Below are 18,317 nucleotides of genomic sequence, written 5' to 3' on the forward strand. Positions count from 1 at the left end.
GTCTCTATGACTGACAATCCATCATTTTTCATACAAGCATTATGGTAACAAAGAAAGTTTTTTTAAAAAGTTGAAAAAATTCTAGTCTCAAATTCTTCAGATTTAGTTTACTGTCTTCAGATTAATCTTGTTGGAACACAGCTTGTTATGCTTGTTATACTGTTATTTTTGTTGATCAGTCTTTACACCTAGTGCTCACTTTTGCTATTCGTCTATGCAGCACAGCTTTTTGCTATGGAGTAAATTACTGGAGAAACAACTTCTATATGATATTAAGCTATTCTGTGTGAAACATTATTGAAATCATGTACACTCAACAGAATATGTTCTGCTTACCATTGCTTTTTATGACACAAGTCTGTTGTTTCACTTGATCTTCTGGCACACCATGAATTTCTATCTGGACTAAAGGATCAGCTTTATTAGTCCTGGAGAGGTTACTAGGTGGTAACTGATAACCACTAATCAGCTGCATAAATGAAAATGATACATGAGACCTCATTTGGACTTGAAAATGTAATTTATTATAGTAATTTTAACATTAAACTGTACATTCAACAATTGCTCATTGCAGTCTAGCATATAAAGTGGAAGCTACATAAGAAATGTTTCTAAAGAATATATACCAGCTGAAATGTAATTGAGACTACCGTGCTTCGAACGTAATTCTATCTCTGGCTAATTTGATACTCAGTTTAATTATCTTAAAACCTTTGCAGCTAAACAATATTTTTGGAAAATAAAATGCTTCTGTTTCTTACCAAAGTATGACCACTTTAAGCAGATTTTATTCAATCATTAGCTACAGAAAGTTGCTGTTTAATTAATGAAGGCAGGCCTATGTGAATTCCCTCTTGTGGGTTTGCCACTCCCTGTCATCAAATTCATGGAACTGCTACCCAGGATGTGTCCATTGGGGCTGCACAAGTGTCCCCTAGTGACATCAGCATATAAGGGAGAGTAGCCGCTAACCACTTCAGTTCCTTCGCCTCTGCACTGAAGTGTTAGTAACCTCTCTGTGTGTCCTGTCTGCTTTTAGTCACCCGTAGGTCCCTATTGTTCATTATAGACTCGTAGACTTTAAAGCCAGAAGGGACCATCACGATCATCAAGTCTGAACTCCTGCACCTCACAGGCCACAGAATCTCACTCACCAACCCCTCTAATAGACCCATAACCTCTGGCTGAGTTATTGGAGTCCTCAAATCATGATTTAAAGACTTCAAGTTACAGAGAATCCACCATTTACTCTAGTTCAAAAAAAATCCCAGGACCTCTGCCATTCTGATCTGGGGAACCATCCTTCCAAACCACAAATATGGCAATCAGTTAGACCCTGAGCATGTGGGTGACACACACCAGCCAGACACCTGGGAAAGACTTCGGTGTAGAAATTCAGAACCCTCCCCATCTAGCATCCCATATCCAGCCACTGGAGATATTTGCTAATAGCAGTCACAGATGAGCCATATAATATTGTAGGCAACCTCATCATAACATCCCCTCCATAAACTTATCAAGCTCAGTCTTGAAACAAAGTAGGTTATTTTACCCCCACTACTTCTCTTGTAAGGCTGTTTTTGAACTTCACTCCTCTGGTGGTTAGAAACCGTTCACTAATTTCAAGCCTAACCTTGTTGATGGTGAGTTTATCTCCATTTATTCTTGAGCCAACATTAGGGCTTAACTTAAATAACTCCTCTCCTTCCCTGGTGTTTATCCTCTGACATATTTATAGAGAGCAGACATAACTCCCCTCAACCTTTGTTTGATTCGGCTAAGCTCCTTAAGTCTCCTCTTGTAAGGTAGGTTCGCCATTCCTCTGATCATCCTAATTAGGTTTGCCAACTTTCTAATTGCAGAAAACTAAACACCCCTTCCCCATCCCACCCCCAAGACCCTGACCCTGCCCCACCCTTTCCTTGAGCCCCCCACCCCACCCCCACCATTGTGCACTCTTCCCCACCCTCGCTTACTCGCTCATTTTCACTGCAAGGTCCAAGCAGGCACCAGGAGAACGTTAGGAGCTGCAACAGTTTGAACGTGGGCAATGGAATGTGTGATTCAAATACCCTTCACCTCACCAGGGAGAGATTTTAAACACTTGTAAAATTAATTGCCCCCAAAAGAGTCCCACTCACTCGCAATGAGCAAGACTATTGCAGGAGCTTGGGGGTTTTTTTGCCTGCACCCAACTGTCCTGGTAGGGGCTCCAGTAGTGCTGCAGCCACTGACTGACTCCTTCCCTAGCTGACAATGAACTATATAGCAGGGGGGAAAGTTATACTGTTCCATGGTTAATGACTAGTTAAATTATTTAAATGTATGCTTCAATAGACAATACATATTAACATTTCCTGACACTTGAGTTTAAATATATCACCTTAATATTACATTGATGTTATTTTATGAGTTCATGATAGCTTTTTACTGTTAAGAAGGTGAGGGTAAATAAAATGTAATTCATGCTGCAGAAACTGGCCTCTCCCTATTTTACCATCCTGCTAACCAATAGATTTTCTAATGTTCTTCATTTAACGTTTTTTTCACCTGTACTGTGTCCCAGATTTGTCCCAAAGCAGGTTGAGAGGAAATGTGCTAGAATGTCACACACAGCGTGACCACCTGTCCTTCGTTCAGTGCCCAATGTTTCACATTACACAGCAAATCAATAAATATTGTCTTGTATACATCAATAATCATGCAAAAGAATGTACACTGTAATATGTGTTATGAGTATGTGTCATAAATAAAACATTGGGGATGTGCCCTTACAAATCAACTTTCTCCTATAATTTCCAAATTGTCCTTTACTTGATACATAAAGGGTCTGTATATGGGTGTGAGGGAGATTACCATAGCCAGGGATTAGTTCTTCTGTTTCAGGAACATCCGTCCTAGTGAAGCTATGCATTCCCTGTTGCCAGGCCCCTTTTGTGCTGCCCGTGGTGTTGGCACCATCAGACCATATGACCCAATTAATTTTTGCAGACTCCGGTGGGCACCCACCAATGCGAAATGCCAGGCTTTGTGCACAGCAATGTCTGGCTCCTGGCGTGACTCCTGATGTGCCCCGTTGGCTGGGTGGGTTGCAGTGGCTACACCAGTGGCGGAGGCCAGCCCAGCCCCAGTGCACTGCCCCTGGATGCACTGCCAGAGATGCCCAAAACCACACTAACCTCTGTGCACCTCCTGCAGGGAGGGACTGGCCTGCACAGCCACCTAGGCTAGCAGCTGCTGTGTCCCATTTGCCGGGAGGGTGTGTGTGTTGCTACTGGACTTGCAATTTCATGTGCCAATTCCTTTAATATGCTTGGATGGAGATTATCTCGGCCCCCTGAATTGATTGCATTAAACTGTTTGAGTTTGTTTGCCACCTCGGATGTGGTAATTTCTGCTTCCATATCCTCAGTCCCATTAGTCTGCCAACGTTCTCTAGTTTAGTTCAGTTTTGCATTAGGTGCCGGCATCAAGCCTAAGAAACAATTTAAGACATTCACCCCTTTTCCTGCTTTCTAGCCATGTCAGCTGCTTGGGGTACCTATGTGAGGTTTATAGTCCCTTGCAGTGCTCGCCTCATCAGGCATTCATGTCCAGAAGGCATCAGAACAGACATTTAAGGCTGTTGGATCATTCAGGCCCTAAAGCACAGGCCTCGGCATCGAGTGTTCAAACTGATGATGCAGATTCTCCCCAATTCACTTCTGTACCAAACCCATCAATCGCTAAATGGCTGAAACCTGGAACCCCATCTTTGGCTTTGGTACCACCAACAGACCCATCCTCTAAGAAAGGCGATGACACCAGCCCTTTGAAGCCAGGGGTTCATCAATCACAAAGGAAACCTGCGCCTCACATGCTCTGCCACACAGCTTTCAGCCTCCTCCTGTATAGGTATCACACACTATCATTGGGAACATTTTTTTGCACTCACTTTATGCTCTGCTACAATTCAGGTTAGAGAAAGGCCTTATGCTAAAGTCCCCTTCATCTCTATTGTCTTGGAACATGTGCTATAACTTAAATGAGACTGGCCTATTTATTGACTCCCTAAAAGTTAATGTAGCTGCTGTTTTTGCATACCACCAACCTGTACCCAGATTCTCCCATACCACAGTTATCCAGTTCCTGAAAGGGCTAGTCAACATCTTTCCCCTTCAAAGGATCCTGCTTCTATGTTTGATTTAGTAATAGTGAATCTCATGGAATTGCCATTCAAGCCCCTTTGGAGATGAAACACTGGATAGCTATTACCTCAGCTAGGAGGATTAGTGAGTTTCAGGTCCTGACAGCAGACCAGCCTTATACCATTATATATAAAGATATCTCTTTGTCCTCAACTAAAATTCATCTCTATAGTAGCAATTCATTCCTAGTATCACTCCTAGTTTTCTTCCAAAACTTCATTCCTTCCCGAGTGATGCCCATCTTCACATATTGCATATGAGGCGAACTGTCTGTTTTCACTGAGAGAAAACTAAGACCTTCCATAAATCCATTTCTGTCACACACAGAGAGTTGCAAAGACTAGGCTATTTATGCTCAAAGGTCATCTAGCTGGATCATCTTGTGTGTTCATATTCGTTATTGAAAGGTTAGCTTCCCTTCCCAACAGGAATTAAGGCACAGCCACCTCGGTAATGTGTGAAACAAATACCCGTAGAGGAGATATTTAGCGCAGCTACTTGGATTTCAGGTCCCACCTTCACTAAACATTAAGTAGTAGATTAGCCTCCAGCTCTGACACCAAATCCAGACAGGCGGTGCTTCAGTTCAGCTATGAATGGAAGAAATCTCTTTTTTTTAAATGTAACTGTAGACATGTAAAGCATACAAAAATTCCATTCTACCTTATTCAACAACATGCAAGAATGACCATCAGGATGAACAATCCACAAGTCTTTTCCTTTCAGCTATGAGTCTAAAATTTGAAGTGAATGGGACTGACATGACAAAGTGTCTTAAGGTTTTAGGACTCTGGGTAAGACGTAACACAAAGATCATCAGAAAGCATCACATGTTTCATCATGGAAAAAGAGGGCACACAAATCCTCTTGCACATCTGCTGTGTCCCAACATCAGTACAGCTATAAGGTTCCTACTGATAAACCAAAAGTAAGCCTACTGCGCATGCATTTGCCACAGTCTACCAGCTTACTTGCCTTAAAACTATTTAATGATGAACTTCTTTAATTTCCTTTGCCACGCACTTTCAAATGAACTTTTTTACTTTTCCAGAGACCTGCATGTAAATGTGTTTTGACACTGAGCTCCATTTTGATATTCTCTCTATCCAAACCGTGCTCAACTAACTGCTCCTCCTCCATCTCTACCCCTCCATGTTATTCCTTCTTGTAACAGCCTCGTTCACTTCCTTTCCATAACTGTTGACCATTCTACCTCCTTCCATCCTGCTCCCTCCGCTATGCCCGTGAAATCTACCAGTTCTGTTCTTTCATTACCTGACACAGCTTTCCTTCCCTTCAGCTCACCATTAGAGAACCAAAGTACCAGATGTGAGTTTGGAGGTTCTCTAATGGTGAGCAGAAGGGAAGGAAAGTTGTGTCAGACAAACTCACATCTGGTAAAATTTCCTCCAACAGTGTCCCTCATTCAACCTTCACTTGTCAGAGACTTCTGACCACACTGCCTCTCAGCTCTTTTCCTTTATCAGCTCTTTTGGCTTCTGACAGAGTAAAGGAGTGTACTACTTCATTGTGGGATAGGCTGGGAGCCTAAAAACGAAACAGTCTGAATGTAATCAAGGAGGTGCCCTGTCCTGGCCTGGGGCTTGGTTACTGAAAAGGTACTGAAAAGGAAGCTGAGCGAGAGAGAAAGGACTAGGAGCCATGCAGGCGACAGTCTCTTTTAAGTAAGGTGACCACCCACCCCTTATTTTAAGGAACCATCCCTTATTTCATTGATTTAGCCCTTTGGTTGACCATCTATCCCTTATTTTAAGATGTACTGACATGTATTAAAACTGATAATTAGCAGGGCTCCGTGTCTATCATGGAGATTGCAGAAGTCACGGATTCCGTGACTTTCCACGACCTCCGTGATTTCTGCAGCTGCCAGTGTGGCTGACCCCAGGACCACCCAAGCAGCTGTCCCCAGCTGCCTGGGTGGCCCTGCAGTCAACCACACTGGCACTGCTGGAGCGGCCCCCGGGCCAGCCGCACCAGCTGCTGCTCGGGCAACCCAGGGCAGCTGGCCCCAGGGACCACCCGAGCAGTGGTCCTGGAGGTGGACAGATCACAGCCTCTGCTCTGTGGCCCCCCACAGCTGGTGCCATTGGCCTCGGTAGCCCCTGGCAGCTGGTACCACTAGACCTTCCCCGCCCCAGAGCAGCAGCCCTCCCAGAGCAGTGCCCCCCCCCAAGCTAAGATTTAGTCAAGGGTATTTATAGTACAAGTCATGGACAGGTTATGGGTTGTGAATTTTTGTTTATTGCCCGTGACCTATCCACGACTTGTACTAAAAATACCCGGGACTTAATCGAAGCCTTGATAATAAGCACCATTTTAAACATTAAATTGAAGCTTCTGATCATTTCACTGTAAACTTGAGGACAGTAGAAATGTACACTTGAGAGAAAAATACATGATATGCTACAGAAAATGGTGTGTCCCTAAAATGTCCCTTAAAATAAAGTATTGTACCTTATCTTTCATGTTGTTGTCCCTTATTTCCATCCAACAAAGGTGGTCACCCTTGTGACGGTGTACCCCATAAGTCTTCATGGGAATATGATTATGAATATATATATGATATAACTGGAATATGTTTTATGCTACATCTGCCATGTAACATATCTATGTAAAGATTATGATCTACTGAATACGTTCCTCCTATTCGTATGCATGTATCATTTTTATACTTCAAGTTAGGAATATTCGCTGTATACTTGCTTGATTTTAACTTGCCTAGTAGAGCATTTGGTCAGCTTCTCGAGAAAAGTGCAAATTAGGTGCCCAATCAAAAACCACTTAAACCAACAATGAACTTGAAGATGCCAATCCACATCTGAGCTTTCACAGGAATGTGGCTTAGCTGGTAAAAGCTGAGTCATGCATGGACATGTGGCTTGCCCATGTGACTCCAAAATTCCATCTTGGAGCTGGACTTTGCGTAGGAGAGAGGAGGGGGTCTCCACCCACAAGAGAAAGTCTATTTAAACCCCTGGGGAGACCCCTCCATTTTGTCTTCAGCTGGCTAAAGAGAGAGCCTCTCCACCCCCGAGGATACCTGAAAGAAACCGGAACAGAGGACGGTAACTACAGGGGGTGTGAGTGCTTGCTGGACCCAGACTAGAAGGAGACTAGTCTGTAAAAGGGAGCTTACTGCAATTGGTGAGGATTTTATCTATATTCAGTTTTATTACTGTACTAGACTTAGACTTGCGTGTTTTATTTTATTTTACTTGGTAATTCACTTTGTTCTGTCTGTTACTACTTGGAACCACTTAAATCCCACTTTCTGTATTTAATAAAATCACTTTTTACTTATTAATTAACACAGAGTATGTATTAATACCTGGGGGGGGCAAACAGCTGTGCATATCTCTCTATCAGTGTTATAGAGGGCAAACAATTTATGAGTTTACCCTGTGTAAGCTTTATACGGGGTAAAACGGATTTATTTGGGTTTGGACCCCATTGAGAGTTGGGCATCTGAGTGTTAAAGACAGGAAAACTTCTGTAAGCTGCTTTCAGGTTAAGTCTGCAGCTTTGGGGCATGTGGTTCAGACCCTGGTCCATGTAGGCGCAGACTGGCATGTCTGGCTCAGCAAAACAAGGTGCTGGAGTCTTAGGCTGGCAGGGAAAGCAGGGGCAGAAGTAGCGGGGTTTCTGTGATCCAACCCATCACAACCCTACTTTCCAGCTCCAGGGGACTAGCCTGACCAACTCTGATTCTAAGTTCAGGAGCTCTGAACCAGGGCCCTGACATAAGGCCCTTATGAACTTTGTTAAGACTGCTCCTTCCCTCATGTACCATGATCAGCTGAACTGGCATCAGAGGGACCATGTTCCTTACAGGGTGAGTTATTGAAGGGACACCAGGAAAACAGGGAACATGGGGAGTTAGGCTGGAAGCAACTCAGCCACATGGACAGAGCAATGCACAGGGTTTAGTAAAGTTCCTCTTGTTCAAATTAACCTGCGTTCAGCTTCACTCATGGCTAATGAAACACTTGAGAAACACCTTCTTAAAGGGGACATCGTTTCTTTAGCTGTTTTGCCTTCTTCTTGCTTGTTTCCTGTACTAATAGCAAACTAGTTTCCCCCATTCATGAGCCTGGCAATTAACTCAGTCTCTTCTTTATTGTGAACTGTTTTCTCTTTGATGCTTGTCTCTGAATTTTCTTTCTCTAACCACCATCTCCTGTCCTTCAATGTTGCCTGATCCCCGTCTCTTTAACCTTATTACTCTTATGTTCTGAGCCCCCCATTCCATCAGTCCCTGAGATGTCATTGCTGCCTTGGACTTCCTGCTACCTAGCCTGCACATCCTTCAACTCTGTTATCAACCTAAAATTCTGCTCGCACACTCTCTCTCTTCTGTACACAATCACTTCATTTCTGTTACTAGTCATCCTAACTAACCCCTAGAGCACAACCCAGGTTTTTTCCTCATCTCTTACAACTCTATATAAATAATGAATAATATAATTGATGTATATGCATGAGAGCTTGAAATCATTAATTCACTTCCATCATGTAATCACTGTGCTCACTTATTAGGCTAGTATGATGTGCCGAATAAGGCACACACATTGTGTAATCATTCTACAATCCCTATTTAATTAATGTCTTATTCCTGCAATTTATTTCACTGACAGAAAGGAAACAATTATACATTAATTCTATGCTAGTTAAATAGCATTTAATAAGTAGTACACAGTATGATCAGCGATAACATTTCATTGTGAAACTAGTTTTCTAATGATTGAGAATATGGAAGTTTCTTTTTGGAGTTGAAAAGAAATAAGATCTATTGTAAGGGCTTTTTAAAACTAAACCAGGGTTTGTATGACAGTAAAGCACAGAGGGTGCCATCCAAATTTTTACAATTCTGTCTTTTACCAAATTAATGTTATCATAGTATATATGCTATGCCTAATATTTAATGAAGAAAAAATGACAAATTAGAGCTTATAGAGCTTGATCCTGCTCCCATTGTGACAGTACAAGTTTTCCTTTACCACATATAACATGGACGATCATATAGCGGAGACTAACCAGGTTTGCTCTTTTACTTCACCAGTTTTTAGCTCAGTATAAGTTTATAAATTATAGTTGAAGGAAGACCCAGACTCCTTAACTTGGCTTTACAGTTTGTGTCTTCAGAGGTGTTGCTGGTCTGCCTATCTTCTCTCAGTTCTTCAGGAGGTGCCAGGGTGGTCACTTCCCAACTCTACCACCATGATCTTCAGATGCGGCACCTAGTATAGGTCACTTTTACCCCGTCCAAGCCATAGAAAGCCATCTGGATTTTGGGGTTGGGACAAAAATTCATCATAGGGTATAAGGATTAGGGATACACCATGCTGTCAGGTACCGCACAACTGAGCTGACTGCAGAAAAACCTCATCATCTTTACTATATAAAATATGCTAAAAGACTATGAGGTTTTCCTGCAGTCAGCCAGTAAGAAAACTTCAGGGGTTTCCCAAGTAACTGTGCACTAAGGATTATAGGGCTCCTTTTATTTGGTATGGGCCCCTCCTATATTGGAAAGGACATAGTAGTTGACTGTCCCACACTGGACAGCTGTCCATAAAACCCTGCTTGAGGGAGTGGCCACTCTGTGCCCCTAAAAAATGTGAGGCAGTCCACTGCCCTCCCCTGCCCCCGTGCAATGATTAGAACAAAATGCAAAGTGATGGGAAGAGAGGGATTGTGGAAGGGAGCAGAGAGGGAAAACCTGTGTGGAGAGAGTGGAAGGCTATGAGATTCATGAAAGTAATGGTAACCAACCAGATTCCAGTTGAGTTGTGTGCAAATCTTTTTTTATATCCTTAGTGTCTAACAACAGCACTGTATACTAAAGACGTAAGCATAGTTTTACCCTGTTGCAGCTCGTATGTCTCATAAGATAATTAGATATCTACCTCAGTACAAGCCATATTTATATATATTTAGACACCATTTTGTACAAGTTACTTGTTTCCTCAAACATCAAGGGAAAGGAGTGTCTTTAAGCAAAATGATGTGAAATGAAACTAAGAAATCATATAAGCAATACTGACTATAATATGTTGGCACTATGATATCAAGGAGCTTTATAGTACTACGTTATCCAATAAGCTTAGGATGACCAGATGTCCCAATTTTATAGGGACAGTCCTGATTTTTGGGTCTTTTTCTTATATAGGCTCCTATTATCCCCCACCCCCGTCCCGATTTTTCACATTTGCTGTCTGGTCACCCTAAATAAGCTTAAGGCACAATAAGCTTTTGAAGAAAAAGAAAAGGTACCAGTAATAAATACTTATGAGAGGCAGTTAATATAGTTCAGCTAATTCAATGAGAGATATTTCCATAAATTATAAATGAGATTGTCAATAAACCACCCTTACCCTTATTGAAAGAGTTACTGGATTATGGTTTCCTGTTACATTATATGGATTAAACTGCGTAGTAGAACCTCTCATGAATTCTGGTTTTAGAAGATAGCCACAACAACCGTTGTCCATAAATTTTCCATTTTGCAGCTCCATTTGTAGTCCAGGTGTCTGGAAATTTAAGGCCACTGTAAGAAAAATAATATTTTGAATATTGCAGATGACAATGCTTCAGAATTAACCTAACACTAGTTGTAGTTTAAACAGCTATTAAAATGAAATAATAATAGACTGTCACATGCAGGATGCCATTGTCTTCACATGTAGGACGCTGCTATCTTTTCAGTTTGGTAGTAGGCACTAACGCAGTGTTCTGCATTGAAAGGCCTGCAAGCCAGTGGCAGCGCCATGGACCCTAAGTGAGGCTCGCTAAGTTCCCCGTAAGCTGCATGGCCACACGGCCACGTAGCAGGTTATAAATATCTGTGCAGCAGCTCTAAAGGGCCGCGCGGCAGGGACCTAGAGAGGAGAAAGGTAGGGGGTGGGCGGGAACTGGGGAGGGGAGTATGTTGGGGCTTGCAGGGCTGCTGTGGGCCTCTCCCCTGGTCCCAGAGCTCCCTGCTGCTGGAGGGGAAAGAGGGGCCCCTCCTCCGGAACTCCATGCTGCCTGCCCACAGGGGAGAGAGAAAGGCCCCTCCCCCGGAGCTAGCCGCTGCCTGCCAGCAGGGGGGAGAGAGGCACCCCTTCCCCGGAGCTAGCTGCTGCCGGCAGGGAGAGGGCTGGGGGGAGTCCTCTGGCCCCAGCCCCGGGACAGCCTGCCTGCACCCCAAACTCCTCATCCCTGGCCCCACCCAAGCCCACACCCCCAGCCAGAGCCCCACCCTTGCATCCCAACCCTCTGCCCCAGCCCTGAGCCCCCTCCTGCACCCTGAATCACTCATCCCTGGCCCCACCCTGCAGCCCTCACCCCCGCACCCCAATCCTCTGCCCCAGCCCTGAGCCCCCTCCCACATCCCAAACCCCTCACCCTAGCTCCACCCTAGAGCCCTCACCCCCAGCCAGAGGGGTGAAAAGGAAACAGAGGAACAAATTGACCAACGAACATTTGGACTGCCTTACTCGGATTGCGATGACAACTTACAAATACTGCATGAACAAAGTCAAGGAGGAACAGGCACACTTTCGCTCATCCAGTTTTTAAAGTAAATTTCACATTATTCTGCTCTTAAAAGTTTACTTACATAGATGCCTTTTTAATTCCATATATTTTCCTGCTTATTATTTTATAAAAGGAGTATCATTTTATTGTACAAATAAACTTTGTTTTAGATACATGAGTGGCTCTGTAACATGACATCATTAAGGAGTAGTAAGCAATGTGTTAATTTAGTAGTTGATGTGGCACTCACATTGAAGGATTTTTGCCAAAGTGGCCCCCCACTTCAAAAATAGTGAAGAACACTGCACTAAGGAATTATCCATGTATCATGAGTGCGAGTGTGTGAGCGTGAAAGCGTTGTTCTCTGCTATTGCACTGTATTCTGTTCTTTCCATATACTTTACAAATGCAACCCTTGGGAAATGCTTCAGCATTTTTTGTCTAACTTCTGCACTTAGGATGACCAGACAGCAAGTGTGAAAAATCAGGACAGGGGGTGGGGGGTAATAGGAGCCTATATAAGAAAAAGACCCCAAAATCGGGACTGTCCCTATAAAATCGGAACATCTGGTCCTATCTGCACTGCATCTATAAATGAACCCTGGCTCAGTGAAGTTCTGCTGTGGAAGGGGAAGAGGCACGACTGTGAGCCTGCATGTGGTAATTGTAGTGATTTAATAAAAAATGGGTGTCACTTTTGGCAAGACGGCCAGGAAGCCCAAGAAGTTTCAAGTTTAATTAAAAATTTTCATTGCAAATATGTTTACGTATGGTGAGGAATGATTGTGAACACTTTTTAATTGCTATGTGAACAAAATACTTCCTCAGAGCTTAAGATGCTGATTTTTATCAGTTCACACCTGTCAAATTTTCCTTTTCCCAGTAGCTCAGAACATTTTCTGTTTGCTGCAGCTGCAATGTGGAACTAAAACATCGCACTTCTTAGCAAGATATTATAATTCATGAGATAAAGCCAACACACAATGAAATTTTCTCTGTTCCAGCATCTTGGAGTTTCTTGTTCATATTCATCATGGAAAATTCACTAGTCAAACAAGTAAAGAACTAATATGACATGTATTAAACAGCATGATGATAAAAAGGTATTTACTCAATGTCCTGACAGCTATAAAATGAGGCCTTTAAGTACTACAAGTCACTTCTAATAATAATGCAGGTAGAGAGCCTTATTCTGTGTTCCATGAGATACTCCTGAGGACATTCTGCACCAAAAAATTAAAAATTCTGTGCACAATATTTTGCGAAATTCTGCAAATTTTATTTGTCAATAAATAAATGCAGAGGCTCCAGCATGGCAGTGGGGAGCAGAGGCCACTGGCTGTATGAAGGTGGAAGATCCACTGGGCAGCCTTTCCACCCCCCCACCCCCCCGCCACAACACAGACTCAGTGGTGAGGCTGCACCCGACCCTGACGCAGCACAAGGCCTGGGCCTGCCCCAGAAACACCCTGGGGCCATGCCTGGTGCACTGGGTGTGGGGCAGGATCCAAGTGTGGAGGAGCTCAGTGTGGGGGGAGTCAGGTGGGGGGTGAGAGGATTCTGTGTGGGACAATCTGGGTGCAGGCAGCTCAGTGGGGGGTCTAGGTGTGGGGGGATCTGGATGCACAGAGGCTCATTGGGTGGGTTCCAGGTGCAGGGGCAATCGGACTCTGCAGGGGCTTCTAGGTGGAGGTTGTTGGGGCTCAGCAGAGGGGTTTGGGTGTGAGGTTCTCAGCAGGGGGGCTCCGGATGCTGGAGGAGTGGGGCTTGGTGGGGTGGGGTCTGGGTGCAGCTAGTTGGCAGTCTGTGGTGTGGGGGTCTGGATGTGGGGACTCAGGGTGGTGCAGGGGATGGGGCATCAGGGTGGGGGTTTGAGTGCAGGGAACTCAGTGGAGGGCTGTCTGGGTGCAGGGGGGCTCCAGGTGCAGGGGGGCTCCAGATGCAGGGGTTGAGGTTCAGTGGGGTGAGGTTTGGGTATGGAGGACTAGAGGGGTTCTGGATGTACCGGGTGAGGCTTGGCAGGGATGTCTGGATATGGGAGGTCCGGATGCACAGGGGTTGGGTGGATGGGGGAGCAGCTCCCCGTACAGTGACCCTTCTCCCCACAGCTGAGGAGTGATGGGGGAAGGAAGCAGAAGAGGATGCTGAGCTTTCTGCAGTGCGGGAGGTTCTGGGGGTGGGTCTGACACAGCACCAGCCACTCCTTGCAGGGGAAGAGGAAGTCCCATCCTCTCCTGCCTCTAGGCCAGCCAGGACTAGCAGCTGATCTCGGCTCAGGGTAGGAGCCACTGGCTCAGGTGTCCCCAGCCCCGCGGTGATTTACCTCTTTGCCAGCTGCTCTGGGTGTCTGAAATGTTGTACCTGTGCTACTAGTGAGTGGGGCATGACAGCTCTTGCAGCTTTTCTTTGCTTCCCTGTCAGAAAGTCATTTTATTGTGGGGAAGCAAAGAAAGCTGCGGGAGACATGAATTTGAATTCCCCCAGGAGTAATGAGAGAATACAATCTACTAAATCAATATGTAGCAAATTTCAAAATTCTTTGTCTCAAGGAGAAAATGCAAGAAGTTTGGATCCTTCTTCCTTACAAAAACTTCTTCACCATTTAACTGATTCACTTTTGATTTCTGTAGTGATATTTTATAAAGCATCCAATTGTTTATGATTTGTACTGCAAGAAACCTGGAGTTCATTTAATCCTTTCATGTCAGATTCAGATTTTAAAAGCAAGATGCCTGTACTAGCAATGAATGCACTGGAATGTTTACTACCAAGGAATTATAAAATAAAGTAGGTCAGCATGGCTTTTGTGATGGTATAGTTTAAAGTGTGCAGCTGTGAATCAAGACAAAAACAAAACAGTGATGGCTTCAAATAGCAGTGAAAATTGCAAATGTTTTTTGGAACTTCCGCATGATGAAATAAACTACATGAATGTACATAATGAAACTGCTGCTAACTTTGCCAAGCTTCATAAACTGCTAAACAGAAAAACCTGATTTAACAAGCATATCAAGCAATGGGGAATATTTGATGGTGTCTTGTATTAGGTAACATACTATTGTAGTACAAACATAGAGCAATACTATTGTGAATTGATACAGCAGAACATCAGCACTGTATTTTTACTTAATTTTTTGCCTCAAATTAGAAATGAAAAATGTACTGAGGATAAGATTCTTAATTTAGCCATTAAGGTCAATATGACTACATTCGTGTAACTGAGATAAGATTTCAGTTGAAGATTTTTGTTTGACTATATACGTATATGCTCAGCTTTTATTTCCTAATCATTCAGTGAAAATATCAGCAACGTGACTGGCGAACTTGGCCTGTCCTGGCATGTCTATTATTCGATTGTGCCTGTCTGTGAACAGTAGCTGAAAAAATTCCCATTCTGACTGACTGGATTAAAGAAAGAATACAAGTTTCTATTGTCATCCCGGGTTCTTAACTTTCTTTTCTAAATGGACCATAACAAGACAGATGCCCCGGCAATACTGAAACTAAACCAACAGTTGTCAAGGGGAGCAAGAATACATGAATTTGATTCCACTCCCTTTCTCTAATCCTCTGTTGAACCAAATTTGTGCAGTCACCTTTAATCAGTTCTCAAGCACAAAGGTAAACAGACCTGCATGAACTATTGCAGCAACACTGAAGATCTACAGGAAATGGTGCAAAAGATTCTGGGGCACATCTGAGGAGGGCAGGATGTGAAAGGAAGACTGTGGCATCAAAATATGAAAAGGACTGAGAAACCTTGCTTTAAACTAATATTTTCAAGTAGTTACATGTAATTGACCTAAAGATCTGGTTATGGAATAGCAGCAAGGACATGAACAGTACTAAATCAGGCTTCTCCCCTTGGTACACACTTTAAACATTTGTAGACTATTGGCGTGCTTCCTCTTAAGTCAGTCCCTCCAGCCTCCCAATCATTTTCATTACTCTTTTCTGAACTTTCTTCAGAACATCAACCTCTTTGTAGATAAGTACCGAAAAGGCATGAATCTCCCTAAGGCTTGAGAACACAGAGACTTCAAGGTCCACTGAATTTGTTTCATGTGGAGATATACCATGGATATTAAAAAAACTCTGTTGCAGCTGTCAGGCCCTGTAATGGGGTATACAAACCCACACAAGTGGAGAAGGGGTTAAGCAGCTGCTTTGGACCCAGGCAGCTCGACCTGCAAAGCACGCATGGCTTGGAGGAAGAGCTAAAAAGGAAAGCAGCTCAGCTCAGGAAGGCAGCAGACAGTGGAGGTGAACTGACCTGCATTCTGAGCCCCTCAGAAGGAGCTCCAGCTACCTGCAGTATGGCTGTAATAAAGTTGCCAAACTCAAAGGGAAGAGACTTGTGAGTCTCAGAAGGTCTGAGACTTTATCTTTGATTCCAGGTATTTAATGCCTTTACTTTACCTGTTGAGAAAGAGGGATCTTTGAGAAAAGGGAGTGATTGGGGGAGGCAGCAGTATAGCACTTTGGTGGTACAGGACAGAGCTGCTTACACTGGGTCCTGGATTGGAACCTGGCAGACAGGGTGAGCCTGGATTCCCCTACCAACACCTACGGGGTACCAAAGGCAGAAGCTGACCCCCAAAACAAAGAGTCTAAGGAAAAGAAGCATCTAAGGACAGAAGGGTTAAGACGCTGAGACCTCAAGCCAGGGGGAAGACCTGGAGCCCCTGCACCTAGCCCAGGGGGCTGCCCCAACTGCTGGACTTTTTATATTCCCCAAAAGGGGATGGCATAAAACATGTGACCTGGCCAGAGGACTGAATCACAGAAGGGGCAGACCACCCCAGAGTGGCTGCCAACAGGGAAGTGCCAGGAAAGAATAGAACCTGCCACACCCTGCTCAACCATGGGGTGGGCCACTGTGGTGAGTGGTCCCCTTCACAGGCCCTACGTCAACATCATCCTTGCAGATACCTGCTGGCTCTGGCAAATCCTACCAGATGTAAAATGACCTGAATCCTAACTAGAGTTCAATTAAAAGAAGGCTTTGAATTAAGTCATGTCTGTCAGGATTCTAATGTATTCCAATTGTCTTTTCAGCTAAATCCGTGACTTTGAATAGTTTATCAGGGACCTAGCACACCAAAGGTGGCATAATATATCCATGGATTCCTTCCAGCATGCTGCCCATGATCAGCCAGTTGTCCATCTGTATAGTTATGAGAACTGCCAGTAAGCACTTTGTGAATACATGTGGTACCAGCTCCAGCCCAAAGAAAATACAAAGAATTTGTAGCAGTGTTCATATATGACAATATCTGAGATACATCATGTGCTTAAGAAGTATATCCCGTACTACTGGCGTTTGCGTGGCTCATAGCCCATTGCTGTAATCTAGAACAGTGGTTTTCAATGTTTTTTTCATTTGCAGAGCCCTAAAAAATTTCGAATGGAGGTGCGGACCCCTTTAGAAATTCAACCTGTGGTCCATGGACCCCTACTGTAGAAGTCTTTGCCTGAAAACTGACTGAACAGAATTCAACTATAAATGTTGCACGTGCTCGGCACGGGATTTGACACAGCATGAGAAAGGGCGCTAAACTGTGGGCTTCTATGGTAAGAACAGCACTTCCGGGTTTTGACCTGTAGGTGGGGATATTCACATACTTTTCATTGATCAGAAAAACAGAATACCTTTTCTGGGATCTGAAACTTTCTTTTCATAGTCACCTTTTTGTAGACTCCTTAGAAGTAGTCTGCAGATTCTTAGGGATTCATGGACCACAGATTGAAAACCACTGGTCTAGAAGAAGTATGATAGAGTATACGTAGAGATGCAATTTTGAAAAAAAAAATTACCATGTAAAATTTTAGGTCTCAGATGTCAGGGAATTGGGCAGTACCTAGATTAAAAACCCATGTCCTCTTTTGCACGGTCTTGATGAGCTTCTTTGCCAGGAGACATTGAACTTTGTGCAATCTCACTTCCTGATTTTGCTGAGCTTGAAGGTGGAACTTTGAAAGAATTTCTCTGTAATGTGCTTTGTAGCCCCGCCAAACTGATTATTTATTTTGGCTGTTTCTAAAGCCTTGGGGATTTTTACTGTTGTGTGGCTTTGAACCTCTGACATATGCTGGAAAGGAACCCAAACATGCTCAGTCTGGGATTATCTCTACATTAGGACATTTTAGGAAAAGATTCCCATTGGTACTACCATGCTACCACTAGAGAGAGTTTGAGTGTAGGAAAGACTCCAGAAGCTTCCAGTGTTTTTACTACTATGTCAATTAAACTTGTTCCTTAGCTCTCCCATTCAGCACCAAAAGCCCCTTGGTATTGGCACCCACACCAAAGCCACAGAGGAGTTTGTTTCAGATGGACTCATTATTGACTCAGAGAATGATATCAGCACAGAATCCTTCACATTGGCCACTGAAGTGGATTAGGGAGACTAAAGCTAGTCTTTTCTGAGTCTGCAAAGAATCAGAAGACTGAATCTCACGCAGCTCAGAGGATTTCACCTTCAAGTCTTCCTTAAAACAAAGCCTGAAAGCTGGCAGTCCAGGATGTCACGGACTTTATACACCAAACACTAGCTAGGGGATTGGCCTTCCCCACAAGAGGACAAAGCA

The 18,317-nt window shown here is 43.8% G+C and overlaps 1 protein-coding gene across 1 annotated transcript in view; it reads right to left on the reverse strand.

Annotated features, from left to right (window-relative positions):
• Positions 1 to 18,317, reverse strand: part of PLCZ1 (phospholipase C zeta 1) — a 124,884-nt gene that overhangs the window by 5,691 nt on the left and 100,876 nt on the right. Inside the window, exons 11-12 of the mRNA XM_029911660.1 lie at positions 10,583 to 10,755; positions 337 to 469 (exon numbers count right to left, since the gene is read on the reverse strand). Of these exons, the coding sequence (XP_029767520.1) occupies positions 337 to 469; positions 10,583 to 10,755 (306 nt within the window). The remainder of the gene's footprint in view (positions 1 to 336; positions 470 to 10,582; positions 10,756 to 18,317) is intronic.

Source organism: Terrapene carolina, unplaced genomic scaffold, assembly GCF_002925995.2.
Source record: "Terrapene carolina triunguis isolate 2854851 unplaced genomic scaffold, T_m_triunguis-2.0 Scaffold112, whole genome shotgun sequence".
Classification (NCBI taxonomy): Eukaryota; Metazoa; Chordata; order Testudines; family Emydidae; genus Terrapene; species Terrapene triunguis.